Source organism: Uloborus diversus, chromosome 2 (genome assembly GCF_026930045.1).
Source record: "Uloborus diversus isolate 005 chromosome 2, Udiv.v.3.1, whole genome shotgun sequence".
NCBI lineage: Eukaryota > Metazoa > Arthropoda > Arachnida > Araneae > Uloboridae > Uloborus > Uloborus diversus.
Genome location: NC_072732.1, coordinates 172,020,692 through 172,038,127, shown reverse-complemented (window position 1 = coordinate 172,038,127; position 17,436 = coordinate 172,020,692). Strand labels below are relative to the sequence as shown.

At 35.7% G+C, this 17,436-nt stretch overlaps 1 protein-coding gene across 2 annotated transcripts in view; it reads left to right on the top strand.

The window, feature by feature from the left end:
- The window catches only part of LOC129216152 (diacylglycerol lipase-beta-like), a 107,584-nt gene that overhangs the window by 41,159 nt on the left and 48,989 nt on the right, over positions 1-17,436 (top strand). For both annotated transcript variants that reach the window (XM_054850311.1, XM_054850312.1), the window contains exons 2-6: positions 6,247-6,406; positions 7,426-7,603; positions 10,123-10,266; positions 12,293-12,450; positions 16,167-16,260. In XM_054850311.1, coding sequence (XP_054706286.1) covers positions 6,312-6,406; positions 7,426-7,603; positions 10,123-10,266; positions 12,293-12,450; positions 16,167-16,260 — 669 coding nt within the window. In that variant the 5' untranslated portion in view covers positions 6,247-6,311. The remainder of the gene's footprint in view (positions 1-6,246; positions 6,407-7,425; positions 7,604-10,122; positions 10,267-12,292; positions 12,451-16,166; positions 16,261-17,436) is intronic.

Sequence of the window (17,436 nt, the reverse complement as noted above, 5' to 3'; positions counted from 1 at the left end):
GCTAATTGCTCTTGCGGGGAATTAGGTTCTCCAGAACATTACATTTTTTTCTGTCCACTAACATCACATTTGCGTATGAGACGTAATCATAGTCTTTCACTTAATAAAAACATATTAATTGCCTTTACATAACATCATACCCGCATCAGACTTAACTCGATTTTCAGTCTATTGGCTAATGAAGGCTTCATGTTTCAAGGTGTTGACTAATATACACATTTTTTCTTTCTTCAATAGTTAATACCGTTTAAGTTCAGGTTTTTCTCTACACTTTAACACGTTATCTTCTGTAAAGCAACAACTCTCTAATGTCGTTTATGTTTAATTGTATCATTGTAAAGCTTTTATGCATTGGTTTTGTCTACTTTATCTTAATATATAAAAATCAATGTCCTGAGATAACATATATATATATATATATATATATATATATATATATATATATATATATATATATATATATATATATTTACATATATATATATCAACGCACAGCCAATACCGCTGAAGCCTCAGACTTGAAATTTGGCAGGCATGTCCACATGATTACGAAAGTATCCACTAAGAAAGGATTTTTCGAAATATCAATTAGTCTAGGAGAAATTAATTAAAACCCCTTAATTTCTGTGACATTAAAACCTGTCAATGAAATTTAAATTCATTATTTTCGGAGGCTTTCCTCCATTCAAATCATTATTCAGTACTTCATCTCAACTTTTTGTCGATAGCGAATTTTAAATTTAATATTGTTTTTGTTTCTCACGTGATTCTTCAAGGCTTTTCTCAAGTCAAATAATAATGTTTCTGTCTTTTCCTCTCATTTTTTCAAAACTAGAAACGAAGTTTTTAAGAACATCATCACAGGCGCACTATCCTTTTGAATTTAGAAGAGTGCACTTTCCTGTAAAAGTTTGCTTTGCAGCAACCGTTAATAAGTCACAAGGACAGACATTAAAAGTAGCAGGGATCGATTTAAGAGAAGACTGTTTTTCACACGGCCAATTTTATGTAGCTTGCTCCAGAGTCAGTTCATCAAGCAGCTTAATAATTTTAGCACCAGAACCCCCCCCCCCCCAAAAAAAAAAATGTTGTATACAAAGAAGTTCTTGCTTAAACACGCAGGCATAATAATAAAATGTGGGTGGCCTGCGTTTTCAAAGAAAATCAATGCTTTAAAAGGATCATTAATGACAGTTAAGGATCGGTTAAGGACAAGGGCATATAAGGAGTCCAGGGGCCCCGGGATCCTCCCAAAATTAGAAAAAAATTATAGGTAATAAGTAATTATTATAGGGGATTTTCGAAACTAGGTGCACCAAGCACTGTTAACCCCTGCTTATTCCATTACCCGAGCAATACCAGGTACGGGAATGCTAGTTGCACATAAGAGTTTGAGATACTTGGGGGGGGGGGGATATCTATCGGTAACTAACTTGTTACATATATTAATGTTAAATTACCAAAATTTTGTCAGAAGCAAATCAAAATTGTAACAGATAACAATGTATTTGTTCTGTATTTTTATGTATTTAAATAAAGTTCCTAAGAGACCCAGTTGCTCAGATTTATTTGAGCATTTAAAACCGATAAACCAAGCAATTGGTAGGCGCGGCTCTGAGAGTGTCAAATGTCAAATGCATATATAAAGTTTAGGGCAAATTTTGCATAAAATGCATTCGTCGTTCCTACTTTCCTTTTAATTAAAACTTTCATTACACCACCAAAATACAACCGAGTTGTTTCTGAAAATTGTACGAACTTCATGTTTGCACAAAACCTTAATATATTTTTTACTGGGCGGGGGGGGGGGGGGGGAGGGGGGTAACACCGCAGATCATACCACCTCGGTTGACACCAGCCCTAGGAACGTCACTGCATAATGTTCTTCATCTCAATGTTCTCGGAAAACTTAAAAATTTTCTTGCTTACATAACAAAGTAAGAAATTGGTGAAATATAAATTCTCTACAATTCCTTGAACTAAGCATACGTCACAAAGGTGGTGATGTGACCCACCCTGCGTTACCATTGACGTCAAACGAGTTGAAAACCTTCCATGTGTGTAGAATACTAATCAGGTGCCTTGGCCTTGTGCACATTTCTTAGCAGATTCATTATCAACAGGTGGGCAGTTCTAATGAAGCGTCTTGCAAATGGCTGTAACGAGTTGGAACAAAGTTTCTTATGTTCTACGTTTTTTGAAGTTTTCCATTTTTAACTGCAGTTTTTTTTTTTTTTTTTTTTTGTTCATTGCACAACTTTTCATTATCTCTATTTTCGCTCAATTCATAAAGAGAATAACAATTATAAAAAAAAGATACTTTTCATTCAAATGAAACATGAAATATTGATCCGGTTCCGAAAAAACCTATGGGATGTCTGCCAATAATATTATGAGGAGAAAACAGATAGAATTATTTTTATTATGAACTTTGAAAAGCAAATCGCGCAAAGCTGCAAGTGCAGTGTTAATGATTCTCAAAACGGCAACGTATCATTTTTTCGATAATGAATTTTGGTAGGTAATTAAAACTGTAGTCTATCGCATGTAACTGAAATGAAATATCCCCTTTACAACTTGCAATATGCCAGATAACCCGTTTATAACATCCTGAGGCTGCAGTTTCGTTCTTATTAGCAGGGCCGTATACAAGAAGGGGGGGGGGGGTAGGGTTCAACCCCCCTCCCCACCTGAAAAGTTCGGTTTGACATTTCAATGTTCGTTTATATTTAAAAATTTCCAAAAAATATTGTTCCAAAACTCAAATTTCTTTCATGTGAAAATTAATTGCATAAAACGCTATCATAAAAGACGAACCCTCGACTTGAACATTCTGATGTTTTTCTGTCTGTTTTTCTCTAAGACTGGATTTACTAGTGATTAAATCACATAAAAATAAATAAATTTATGAGGCTCCACATATTGTATTTGTTTTTTAACTACTCTCTCTCACAATTGAAACGAGATAAAGGGACCTGAAATTCCATAATCTACAACCAATTCGAAGAATATATTAGCACAACTTTCTTATAGTTCGTAAGCTCTGCATGAAAGTTTTTAAATCTTCCCCGAAATTATTTTCTAGTTACGGCCCTGCTTATTAGAACTCCTCAGTCAGGAATAGTGAATAACCGAGCTGGAGGCAGATGTCATCTCATTGAAGCGGAGTGTCAATAAAAAGTAGATAAAGTGAATCTGTCTGGTATATTGCATGTAGTTCTGCCTTAGCAATGGCTTAGGTGCGATAACTTAATGCTAAATATCCTTTACAAGTTTTTAATAGTCCAAAACCATTAATTTCGCTTTCATATAAGACTCCTTTTGCATGACAAGATCTTACGTAAATTTTAACATTTTAGGCGAAATTCTGCCTATTTACTTGCAAAAACATAAGATGTGAGTAGAGTACTATAATGTGTTGGAAGATAAAGCGCAGTAACTGCAAATTTTTCTTTCCTTTCCTTTTTTTTTTTTGCATGTTTGTCATCTATTGTACTTTAACTTTATTGTACAAGTTTGCCTTTTTAGTTTCCGCCAAAAATAAAGCACGAAAAAAGTGTCAGATTCCAGCATTTCCCTATTGTCAGTATTGCATCCAAAACGCGTTTCTTCAAACATCTCAAAAACTCATTTCTGCTGATACTGCGCTTTACTTTGTCACGGCAGTATAGGACTCCTGTACTTCTTTTGCTAGAAATTAAGCTTTGTTTCATGATGTAAAACAGTAAGGGAGTAATTAAGTGAGTCGTATCCATTTTTTTTATTCTATGCCAAAATTACTTTGTAAACACTTTTATGTCATTTGTATATCATTAGCAGCAACAGCAAACGGTGTTGCTTAATTAAATTCATAATTATTCCTACGACTTTTGAATTTGTATGACTTGCGGAAATTCAACGAGGAAAAGCATTTCAAATGTTCATGTAATTGGTTTTTCATCCAGCCTGTGCTAGAATCCTTGGTGACAAGTAGTCCTGTAATGAAGGATAAACAATTATCACGACATCTACTGGTAATAAGGCAAAACTTTTGTCCAAAGAAAAAAAAGAAGCAATAATTACAAGGTGACAATTGATTTTAGTAAATAGGTATGTGCGTAAGGGGCTGTGCACAAATCAGGCAGTGAGAAGCAAAGGGATGTAAGTGGACACTTTCAAGTTTTGAATAAAACGCGTTTAAAGTTGCGGTCATAGGTAGGCTTTTACTGAAAAGTTTTTCTAAATCATACTGTGTAGCAGCACCACACCTACCAGGAGTGCTAAAGCTTGACCACGGAGAGATGGCGGATGACCTTGAAGCAGAAACATTATTTTAATTATTTGTAATACGTTGATTGTTATTATTTTGTGATAGACAGGATCAGCAAGAACGTGCCTCTGACTACTCGGCACTTTCTTGCTGAGTCAACCTATTACAAATGATACAAATGACGTTTCGCTTCAAGGTCATCAGTCATCTCTCCGTGGTCAAGCTTTACACTGTCTCTTGCCCCAGAACAGAGGAGTGGTTTACCTACCATTTGTACTGGTCATCTCCAAATTTTCAATCTTGGCACTTACCTACATCCCTTTGCTTCTCACTGCCTGAAATGATGTCGCGCGTTGAGGGGTTGCGTGAATTCGTGAAATGGGGTCGTTTCCAATATTTTAAAAGTATTTTTTCTGAAAGAACATGCTTAAAAACATAGGATCCAACCATTTTTTCAAAAATTTGTTTAATATTTTTAAAAAATACTTAAATCGGTGAACTTTTATTGTTTACATTTCTTGCCGATGACATCACAAATGATGAAATGCCATTCTGTGTTGCAATTTAATTCGCATCTTTACTCACGTGTATTGGCAACGATATGGTTGATAGCAAGCGTAGAGCGCAATTTTAATGCGCTGCTTGATTATCATAAGGTGGAAACGTAGTAGAAAGATGAGCCAAATTGCATCATTTGTAACGTCATAAAGACTACGCCTTGTTTGAAAAATCTGACATTTAAAAAAATTAATTTAAAAATAAGTGTTGGGAAAATGAAAGAATTTTCTGGGTTCATGTTTTTTTTTTTTTTTTTTTTTGCTTATTCTATCAATTTTAGTGACTAAAAGTATTCCTTTTGACTGAAGTTAACAACCCCATTATGACAGTTTGTGACAAGGGGGATGGATAGAAAGATTTCGAAGTATCACATCACGCTTTTTTTTTTCTCGTAAGAATATAATAGCGTGACACGTGACAAAGAGGGGTGGGAGGGGGTAAGTTGAGGAGAGACATTTCGCAAAAAGGGGGCCGGGGACAAAAATGTCGAAAAAAAGTGACATTATTTATATGGACAGCCTCTAAACTAATAATCGTTTTAATTGAATATTATGGTAGCTTCAAATAAGGAACGCCGAAGCATTTATTTATTTGGCATTTGTTGTTTCTTTGATTGCAAAAGTGTAGTGTGATCCTGATAATTTAGCTGTGACCTTGACAGTCTTTACCCCTTTTTCTGGTAATAGCGATGGATAAATGGCTATGAGTTGAATTAAGTTATTTTCGTAGTAGTTTTGCGAAAGTATACCAACTTAAATCAGCACCAATAACTGTCGCGTTTTTCACTGAACTGACACCGAAAGCTGTAAATATCGTCAACGTAATAGTTCAACTTATCAGAGCCGCATTTAAATGCTGTGTACTGTTGCTCTGGTAAAAAGGGTCTGGTCTTGGACGATCTCATTAATGCTTGGCTTGGGTTGAAAAAAGGAGAAATTCTTAGATTGGCACAATACCATCAATAAGAGTTATCGTCAGCGAAAACCGGCATGCCTCACGCCTGTTTTAACAAATGAAATCATTTAAGCGTCACCCCATAGTAAACTTATCGGAGCCAAGCTATATACAGTGATACCTGTGTATAACGATACTGTCTATAACAATAAACTTGTCTACAACGATATTTTCCTTGGTCCCAGCAAAATGGTCAACATGAATAACCAAACTGTCTATAACGATAACCTGTCTATAACAATATTTTTTTAGGTCCCAACAGTAACGTTGTAGCCAGGTTTTACTGTATTTGATAATTTTTAGATCTTTTAAACGGGGTCGTAGAGGTGCAATGCTTGGCTTTTTCTAATGTTACATGATCAAATGTGCAGCTTTTTCGCCATCTTGCTTACGATTTTAATGAAAACTTCTCTTTTAGACAATATTTTTTCAACAAATCGTATGTAGGAAGGACGTTTCTTAGCTGTTATTTCTTGTGTTTGCAGGTGAGAGAACAGTCAGAGATTTTGAAATGTAGCTCCCGGTTAGCAACTGATTTAGCAGCTCCAAGATGCCGGGCATGCGCATCTTTGGCAGGCGTTGCTCCATAGCAACAGATGATTTCTTTTTCATCGGTATAGTTGATTCTGTGATATATTTGCCATGGTAAGTAACAAAAAGGAAATTATACTATCTATACCATTGAGTTCAATGATCTATACATGTAAAAATAGATGTATGTGTGGATGGATGGTGTGTGTGTGTATTCCTACTACAAATCTGCAGTTTAAGTAGGAACCTTTTTTAAATCTGGCACCGAGGTTCTTTGATTTTCAGGAATTCACAGAGGGGCAGGGGGATTTAATTTATTGCAAAGTAAAGAAATCATTGACACATAAATCCACAAGACTATTTAGCAAGACTTTTTCGCCGAAAATATTTTAGAAATATTTTTCGCCGCCCTTTTGATTCTGTCATTGGTTCTACACAATTTAGTGAGCACGCTTTTATTTACTCTATACCTTGTCATCAGGACCATCATTTCAAAAATTTCGAGGACGGGAGGGGGGGGGGGGGGGTTCGTATTCAATATATTTAAAAGGGAATACACAACAAAATAGATACAAAAATTCATTTTTACATTGTGTTTCTCAGTCCAGAGTGTGTGAATTGAACCCCCCCCCCCCCCGATTGCTCAAATGACGGGTCTGCTTCCCATTTAGAGCTTGGAATTTTAGTGTGGGCGAAACGGGAGGTAAACCATTCAGACAGACTCTTCATAACTCTGCGTTTGCCTATCCCATAGCAACTGTCGATCGACAGTACATTTTGTGTACTAACGATGGATATAGTGCAGCTCTGTTTATTTGAACTGTGTGACCTTGACTATGTTTGCCTGTTTTAGGGGAGTTTAGTGAAAAATAACTTGTTATTGGCTCGGATTTTAGTTGGAATATTTTTGAAGAACTACTAAGAAATTTCTCAGCTCAATTTAGCGCCAATTACCCCTCCCTATTTTCCGAAACAGAGGTAAACATTGTCAGAGTCGGAGCTCGACTTCTCAGAGCCTCACGATATACATGCTTTGCTTACTCAAACGTAGTTCAACCGAAAACTTATATACATTGCAATTTTATTCACAACTTGTAGTTATTGTTTGTTTTTTATGAATTATCTTTTAATAGGCTGGCATGGATCCCTGTTGTTTACGCATCCTACGTGAAGCAACGTTTCTTCTGCAACGATGAGACATCCCAACCCCTCATCGATGTGTCTTTGCCGTCCCTATGCATCCTCTTCTTCTTCAATTGGCTTCTAGGTTGCTTGTTCGTCCTTTTTAGCGTCAGGGGCACCATATCTCAGGTGAAGAAATTGTTTATTAGTTATAAAACTAGCCCTCTCTCTACGCCTTTTTAATGACATGTTGAGATACTTGGTTCGTAACGAAACTACCGACTGTCTTCTGCACTGATATTCGCTAAACAGGCCTAGCATGAAGCACCCAAATGGGCCGTTGGCTGAGGGGCTTAAAAGCTTAAGAAGGATTAAAACTACTGATCACTAGAGCATAACTGGAAAATGTTGCTGAAGATCAATAATCTGGTTTGTTGCTCCTCCTCCACACTCCTTGTAGCTGCCAGCATCTTTATGGTGGACGGAGAAGACGAAGTTACGAACTACGCCCATAATGTTTTGATCAGTTGCTGGGGCTGCTCGGCGCCAGCAACTGGTAAAATTTTTTAAAAAATGTGCTTTTAAAAAATGAAAAAATATCGTCCACTAAACAAATTAATGCGCAATCTTTCCCTTTCCTTTTGTGTTGTGCATTGATTTGTCTACCGGTTAAGTCGTTTCTATTATTCTACCATATGCCAGCATACGGCCCATTGTGAAATGGCAGGAACGTTTTATATTTCTAACCGTTTCTGAATGATCAAACCATTAAAATGGTTAAATGTTATTACCAGGTGAATAGTTTGAAGTAATCCATTTTCAAAAGAGTCATTAATATTCCATGTGCTGGTATAGTCGTAACCTTGGTGGCAGTATTCTGTGACGTGCGTCGCAGATTCTTGAGGAGGTCTGCAGACTATTTCTTAGTTGGAGGAGAAAAAATCTTAAACTTTTTAAAGAAATAAGAATCTTAAATATCAGCTGATAAAGATTTGTATCGTATATTCTGGGATTTACTCCACACTTAGCATCTATACTTGCATTAGAATCTTATTTTAAGACATTTCTCGTGCCGATATAGATTTTACGAGTACTCCAATGTTCTTTTATCTTGTACACTATTATTTGATTTTCGATAAGCTTCGCAGATTGCTAAAGAAAATTATTTCACCGGTAACCTAATCACTGCTGAATTCTTCCTTTTCAGGGAGTGCGCAACGCATTCATTTGTCTACCGGTAAAGATGTCAACACATGTTTCCAGAAGTGACCAATCGCTTCTTGTGTTTCTTCAAATCTCAGACCAATTCAAATCGTTACAGGGGGGGGGGGGCTATGTGTCACTAGACAGGTATCTCAAATTCGCAAAAGTTTTAGGAAAAATTCCTGCATCTGTAGCGACAAATAGATATGTGAGTTACGATAGCTTTTCATGTTTTGTTTAAATCATTTAGGGGACCATTTTGAAACTCCCCGACTCTCAGCTTGTTGGTCTACCCAAGTGTTGCACTGCAATAACTGTAAGCAAAAAAAAAACATATTTACGTAAATATTGGAATTGGATATATGCACCAAGGGGTGCGCACAGAAATTTTGGGGCCGTCACAAATGACTTTTACGGGCCTCTCTCCGTACTGTTTATCACTTACATTTTACCCATAATTAAAAAAATATTGAGCTCCCTTCTGGCTCGGGCCCAGGCCATCAGGTGTCCCCCCTCCCTTTGCACGCCACTGTATGCACCTACATTTGAACTACACAGTTCAAATGTACAAAACTTGCATTTTATTACATACTAATATGTAAATATTTTCCATAAAATTTATTTTCTCACTGTTCTCTTTATAAGCTCTTAAAAAGAATCCCTTGTAATTCGTTGGAAGTGCTTGTAATTTCCAAAGCGATACCTTGTTACATTGTTTACTCGTATCTTGGATTCTGTAATCAGCTCAAACGATCTTTAACGAATGACACTGTGCTGTTAGTACGCATTAAGGGGTCATTCATTAATCAAAAAAGGATGATTTTGGCAATTTTTGACCCTCCCTCCCCCATGTAAGGGTACGTAAGATTTTTCAAACCCCTCCCCCTATTCTTATGTAAGATTCCATTTCGTTTCTCAAATAATAAAATAACGAATCTTACATCACCGAAATCGAAATTAAATTCACTATTATTAAAGTAAACCCTTTTGTGCAAAGAAATATTTACTAAAAAGTTGGAATCTAGACTGACTGTTTTTCGACACTTTTTTGTATAAGGTGCGATATTAATTAAAAATAAAATTTGCCATACATAGTGCGATTCTTTTATTACATTTCAGACGATTCATTCTTTGTAAAACAAATAAAAAGCAGCTCATACTTATGCATTTATTACCTTCCAGGCGCAAATGAAATATAATCCCTATCAAACCATTTGGCCGCGCGATTTCTAATCTAAAATATCGACTTGGAAAATATTTCGTAAGAAAGGATTTGAACCTCCCCTCCCCAAAGTAAGCGTATGTGGAGATTTTTTCAAGCCCCCCCCTCCCCCTAGGGACCCTTACATAATTAATGAAAGGCTCCTAAGCGATTTTCGAATCTTCAAAACATTTACCCGCAATTTATATTTTAAATGAGAGTGAAATAAGTTAATTATTATTTTCGAAATTATGTGCTAAATGCCACCTCAATGATGTCTAATTATTATTCATCTTTTTCACAGCCGGAACCCAGACGTCATGTCGTCACGCTTGTATATGCAAAATTATTCGTCAGCATCTTAGATATGGGGTGTGCCATTTTAGGAACAGTCATCCTTGTACAAAATTCATTCTGTGGAATCATCGGAGTAGATATCGTCATCAAAGTAAGTTTCCTGTGCAAATTTTAATTTAGAATTCAGTATTTAAAATTCATAATCCGTATAAAACCTCAAGAAGGTGCTTGTTTAGGGAAAATAAGAAACTCAAAACAGTCCGAAGCATTCCCCCCCCCCCCCCCAAGCATTTGATTACACCAAGCTCTGATAATGTACTGTGTGTAGGTGATTTTTTACTCCTTGTCTTATGAACATCTAAATACAGTTGAACTCGCTTATAAGGAACCCGAATGTAACGAGGGAATGAGGAAAGACTTAGTTGATGCAGTGTCTGTTTGAATTTGAATAAAAACAACTTATCCAACTCTAAAATATTTGAAAGAACCGTCAAATCCGTTAAAAAAAATAAAAAATAAAAAAAAAACACTGAAGGTGCACATAATCGAGGGTGCTTGGGCGCACAGGGTGGGCCGACGGGTCAGTCCGTCCCTGGTTACCAGTAATATAGTCATGGAATTAACTAGCAATGAATTTGACAGAAAATGTAAAATTATCTTCCAAACTGTACATGCTAATAAAAAACAATAAGAAATGAAAAAATCTTTTTTAAAAAATAACTAACAATTATATTCAAAAAAAAAAAAAAAAAAACAATACATTTGTATTTTTAACACAAAACTTAGGTAAATGACTTAACATTGAATTAAAATACTCACCTTTAAAATATAAATTGTTTGTACTACTACACTGTTCTTTTTTAATTGAAATGGGAAATGTGTACAGTTAAGTATATTTAACTAGTATAAGTCATTTTATTGAAAATGTAGCACCCACTCTTGGTAAAATTGTAAACTATTTTCATGATCTTAAACCTTGGTAACACACTTGACAAATATGAGGGAGAAAACGCTTTGCTAGATATCTTCATAAAAAAAAATGCTTTCAGGAATAATTTCAGACATAAACATAATCGTTATTTACCTTATGAAATGTCCTAATTAATATTCTTTTATTGTAAAAGAAGAAGCGAAAGAAATATTACTGAATTCTGCTATACAGATTATGGGCAGATATTTTTATCATCTACTAAAATCAAAAGCTTGTGTATTTTTAAAGTAAAAATATGCAAGTGATATTGTTTTGTATTTGATGTACCCGCGTGGTTATACAATAAGTATCTTTATTTGGAGCTGTCCGTAGCTTGAAGGAAATATCCGAATGAAACAAAAATTGGTACATTTACTAATAATGAAGGGAGGAAAAAGAGTGGAATAATAATAATAATAATAACAGTAATAAAATAGTTCTTACAATCGCCAACAGGTGATTCTGCAGTCTCCAAAAGAAAGTCCCTCCAGTCCAAATACTTTGAACCTTGAGTAAACCCAATGAGTAGTCATTTCTGTTTGATCCTTATTCTTTTGAGGAATTTCGGATTACATGACCTGTAACATGTTCGGTTATTGCACGAAGATACCTGCACAATTTGCTAACATTCATAGTTCCTCAACTGCAGCAGACAGTGCCCTCCTGTGACTTTTCATGCAAGATGGAGCCATATTCTATTTTGTGCTGATAGAGCAGTACAAGAGTTATTACGACAACGTTTTACAAATGATAGGGTATAAGCCGTAACTTTTTTTCATATGACGTTGTCTCCTCAATAGTCTGATATGACGCTATGTGGTTTTTGCCTTTAGGGGAGCTGAAGTCTAATGTGTAGCAAAACCTCAATGACTTCCTAAAAGATCCATAACACAACATGTGTAAAATATCACTCCTGACGCATCACTTTTCGCAGTTGAGCACTAAGTGCACTAGCTGGATTGTGTCCTCCAACTCGATGAACATTTGAAACCTGAACTTGATCGGCATCACCATGCCCAAGTGTAATCTATCTGTAACAGTTTTCAATAAATTAGCTATGCCCATCCGGTTTCACGTTTAGATTTTTGGTTCTTTTATTATTGATTATTCGCTCAAAACCACCACGTATCGGTGATTGTTGCAACTAATTTGTTTTATTGTTCCATATGGGCTTTTGTTATTTTTTAAATTGTTTTTCTTGTTGCAGGTGGCAACTATTTTTCAATGGCTGGCAACTTTATTCAGAATTGGAATGATAATTGTGTTTTACGATTGGAACTCTTCCAAGAAAACCAAAGTCAGAATACAAAAAGAATACTTCACAGCACCTGTTCGGACAGGTACTTTCAAAAGATGGAATATCAGGTATTTTAATTCTTATATTAGGCAATCTATTAATAAGGCATTTGAAACATTACTTCGAGTGAGGCTGCCGCCAAAGGCGGCTAATTTACTATAGAAAAATCCGAGAGCATCTATGTTCGTTGTACTTATGTCATCGTAACTCCTCGTGAAAGACAGAGACCACCGAACCAGATATCGATGTATTCAAAATTTTTCAGCAAACATGTTTGGCTAGGATACATAATTGTACTACTTTAATTGTGGAGATAATTATTAAGAACGTCTTTTTTCTCCCTCCTTTCTTCCTTCGAAATCTGGTATTTTGCTTTTCCTATCGACTTTTTCGCTCCTCAGTAGTTAATTGGCAGATTGCCTCCTTCAAACGGAAGTGGAGAAACTAGGGCGCGTTTTTTGAAATAATGATTCTCTTGCCATTGCGTGCGAACCTTGGATTATAGTTACAGCGAAAGTGGATTAAGTTAGAGGCATTCTACGCCGAAAATTAATGTACCGTTCATTAATTATTGCACCGCCGCAAGCAGTAAGAAGGGGATGCCACCCAAAGTACACCGCCGTCGGCGGCCATCGAAGGCAGCTAGTTATAAAATTAATTCCCGTTTATTGAAGAAATGAAAGCAAAATAAACTTTTGGAGCATCAAATTGAGTAGGAACTAACTATTTTTTATCGGGTAGATTTTGAGCATATACCAGTGTAGTTAAAAACGAGAGGTAGGGAAGAAAAGAAAGACTTAAGCTGAGATAGTACTGTCAAAACACAATAAATTGCAAAATTACAGACGTAATTAGTTCTTAGGGTGCTATTTGATGCAAAAGTTTAATGTGGTTGCATAATAGGATGAAAAATGATAATTTTGTTATGCAGAGAACTAAAAAGAAAGAATGCACTTGTAATGATAACTAATTTACTGACGCTTTTTAAGAACACTTCATCATTTTTATATCAATCAGAGGATCTTTAATTCATAAAAAATATCAATTCCCTCATTTACTAACGATAACTTCATAATATCTCTATCGCTTGGTGACTTTTCACGTCTTAACTCTATATTGCTCACTTTTATGACTTGTATTTTTTTTTCTTCTAAAAAATGGATTCATGTCTTAGTCTTCATTTATGAGTAAGTGCTTAGCTTCAAAAGATTTCCCGAAATAGAAATGAAAAGAACACTTTAATGTTCTTTGAAAACACTAGTCAACACCAAAAATGCATCCGGCTCAAAAACACGTATTTCCGAAACATTTTGCCTCACTAAACACGGAAATCACCATAAAAAGTTGAGATTAGCTCTAGTTTTCAAAATACAGGGCCAACTAGGATAATGAATTCGCACTAATGCTCTTTTTTCCTGGCAGGTAGAAACACCACCCACGGGACTGACAGTCCTCTATACTTCGACCCTAGTTTGGGATAGAAAATCTCACTACATGAAAACCGAAATGAACTACAAGAAATTTAAATTCTGGGAAGAGAAAAGCCCAAAGTCAGCCAAATTAGGAGTTTTAGGTACAGATCCACCCATTTCTGCTTCCACCCATGCTGATTCTGCTGGAATAATGAAGAGCTTCGCGAAAGTTGTGAACAAAGACAATTCTCCAATACCTTAGAGGGAAATTCCCAAGATATATTGAAGCTGAGGTTAAGGAGAGAATTTTTAACGGCGTAAATATGAAAATTAGTGTCTTTGGAAAAATAATTGCGAGGGGAGAAAAAAACACCCGAGCAGCCTTTAATGATACATTTCAAGTATTTCTAAGCAGCAGAGAAGACGAGAACTAAAAACAGTTGGCCAAACAATCCCTGCGGAAGTTCGGTAAACATTGATGAATGATGTAACTCTGAAACTCTATTTTGTTCCCTTCTTCCAGGATATTTTGGTTAAAAACTAAAGTTATCAGCAGTGAGCATGAGGAAAGGGTTCACCAAGATATCTTTACAATGGAACGCATATATCAGGGTCATTGGGCTGAGTTAATGCTCACCAAATGCTGTTGAACAATTAAAGAGATGGTCTTTCTTTGACGTACAAAAAGCAATCGAAAATGAAGCATTTACATCAGTATGCCAAAAGCAACCACTGCTTTCCAAAAAATAAGCATTATTTAATAACACAGGTCCTATTTAATAACATTTATTGCACAGGGGTTTTTTTCCTTCTTAACATTTCTTTAGAACAGTGTGTGGTTGCTGTGCATCTTTCTCCAGTGGGCTTTTATGTATCTTGAAAACGAGAGCTAATAAAAAAAATCCACTACCATAATTCGTTTTACTCGACCCAAAATTAGTAGGAATTGAGTATTTTAAACCAGGATGCAGACAAAAAGTTCATTTTTGTTGACTAGTGAAATAGAACAATTGAGCGATTCGAAGAAGATTTCTTCAGCACTTGATGAACAAATGAGTCGTTTTTGTTTTCCCCAAGAACTGTCACTTTTAATTTTTAGTTATCAAATTTGAATTGTTTTTGATGTGTTTCTATTGTAATGCAGATAAGAAAGGAGACAAAATATTTAATGAGTTTTGTCTCTTGTCTGTACGGAAAATGACATTTTAATTTGGTTATTTCCCCTTCAGGAAAGAAAAAACTAATTTCCCACTATCCGCGATACTAGCTCGGAAGGTATTTTGCAACTGAGGCAGTGAGAAGTAAAGGGATGTAAGTGGCAAAAATTAAAAATTTGGAGATAAGCAGTACAAATGGTAGATGAACCTCACCTCGGTCTTGGGGCAAAAGATAATACTAATAGGTGCTGTCATACCGCATTATTTAGAAAAGATTTTCAATGAAAGCCTACCTAGGACCTTATCTTTAAAAGCGTTTTACTCATGATTTGAAAATGTCCACTTGTATCCCTTTGCTTCTCACTGCCTCAATTATTCATGATTTAGTTCAGACAAAAAGTATGCGAAACGTTTATCAATGATAGTAAAATAAATTCCTTTGTGCTTGAAAAGTAAAATAAGAAATAACAACCGCATAATAACACGAATTGCAGATGACTGCAGGCACGTGTTTCGGGGGGTGGCAAGGAAACCCTTTTTCAGTGCAAAATAAGTGAGCTTATGGATTAAAAGACATCCGGCAAAAAAAATTTGTCGGGTGGGGGGGGGGGGGGAATAGTTCGCACTGATTCATGGGGTGATTAAAATAAACATTTCAGTTGAATCAGTGTAGAAATTTCAGTTGAAGTCATGTGTAGAAATTCTTCCTTTTGGTAATATGGTAGACCAACCAGTGAATTAACATTGAGCAGCTCATATATACATAAAAAAAAGTTTCAAATTTTTTTTCTTACGTGAATTGGCAGTAGTAACTTCCTTCCATGCATTTTCAAGACAAAAACAACTAAAAAATGCAGTGTTTGTTCACTGGTTATTTGTGTTCATTCACTAGTTCGGTACTGTTTATAATTCTCCCCCCCCCCCTTTTTTGAAAAATAACTGCATTTGCTAGATTTTCAGTGTTATGAATTTTTGAAGATGAAATTGATCTTAAGTGTTCATTCACTTGTCGGTCCTAGAACACTTCCTTTAATTGGTGCATGGAAGTAAAGGAGAAAATTTTGGCATTATTTGAACGGGATAAAAGACTTTTTAAAACTTCTTACCCTCTTATCAATCTTTCTCTTTACAACCATTTGTTCTCAGACGTCTTTGGTTGGTGTCAAAAGAAAACAGTGAAAATAAGATGTGCGCTAATGGGCCTTTTCGTTTCAGATTCCAAACATTGTTCCTATGGTGTACTACACCATCCGAGGCCAGAAAAGAAGCCATCAAAGCAGCTTCCGAATTGATGGCTCTTTTATCCTGCGTAAGTATCAAAATTGTAAAATTGTTGATTTTGTGGTTCTAGTAAGCTATTGTGCAGCTCAAGATTGCTGGCGCTCGGCCTTGGACGAGTTCACCTCAAAAACGGTCGAAAACAAGGCAAAAATATAGGTTGCCTAAACCAGGCATTGGTGAATCAGGGCTTTTCTCGTTAAGTATTGTTGTTTGTTTTTAATTAGAAATTGACTACAGTTGAATTGTGGTGCCTAACTGCCAGATAAGGTGCATATTGTGGAAGTCTTGATTTTCTGATTCTATTTACTGCCCTCCCCCCATCACCTACGAATTTGATATTTTTGACTCTTCCACCGAGCGCTGCCAACCTAGCAAATAATGCTCTGCAAATAAAGACCTAGCAAATAATGCTCTGCAAATAAAGACCTAGCAAATAATGCTCTGCAAATAAAGACCTAGCAAATAATGCTCAGCTACACAGTACAAGTTTCTGATTTTTTTTTTTTTTTTTGAAGGGGGAGGGTAAGTAGAGAAGATTTAGTTCAATCTTCACCATCACTTTTCAATGCAAGTCTTCTCTGTTTGCGAATAACACTGGAATCAAATCTCGGTGTAGTCCAGTCATTTAAGCTTAAATTAGGTAAGAATCTCGGAATTCGAGATACCCAGCTGTAAGTCTGTAAATACTTGTATATTGACACCCTAAAGGTTGTCTCAAAACCTACATATGGTAGAGTGTACGCAACTATTAAATTTCAAGGTCAAAAATCCCAAAAATCGTTTTTTTTTTGCGCTTTTTTTTTTTTTTTTTTGTAAATATCTCATTTCCTATGGGTTTTTTGCTATTTGTATTTATTATCAATATTGTAGAATACAAAATTATCTACAAATTTTGTTAAAAAAAAATTTATACGGTGAACTGTTTTCGAGATAGAGGACGGAGAGCGCGCGGGTCGCAGGATCACTTCAGATCAACCGGAGCCTCCGGTCGAAAACGCGCCATATATAGTTGATGAACTATCGATAAATCAATTATTATAAATATTAGTCAATTTTTATTAACTATTATATTATATCGATCATCGTTATATGCATTACGTCAAGTCTACAAAACTTAATAAACCTGTGCAGCTTCCAAATATTCCACCAAGTGCAGCTGCTCATCAACATTTCAAACGCGTGTATATTATCAAGTTCAAACTTG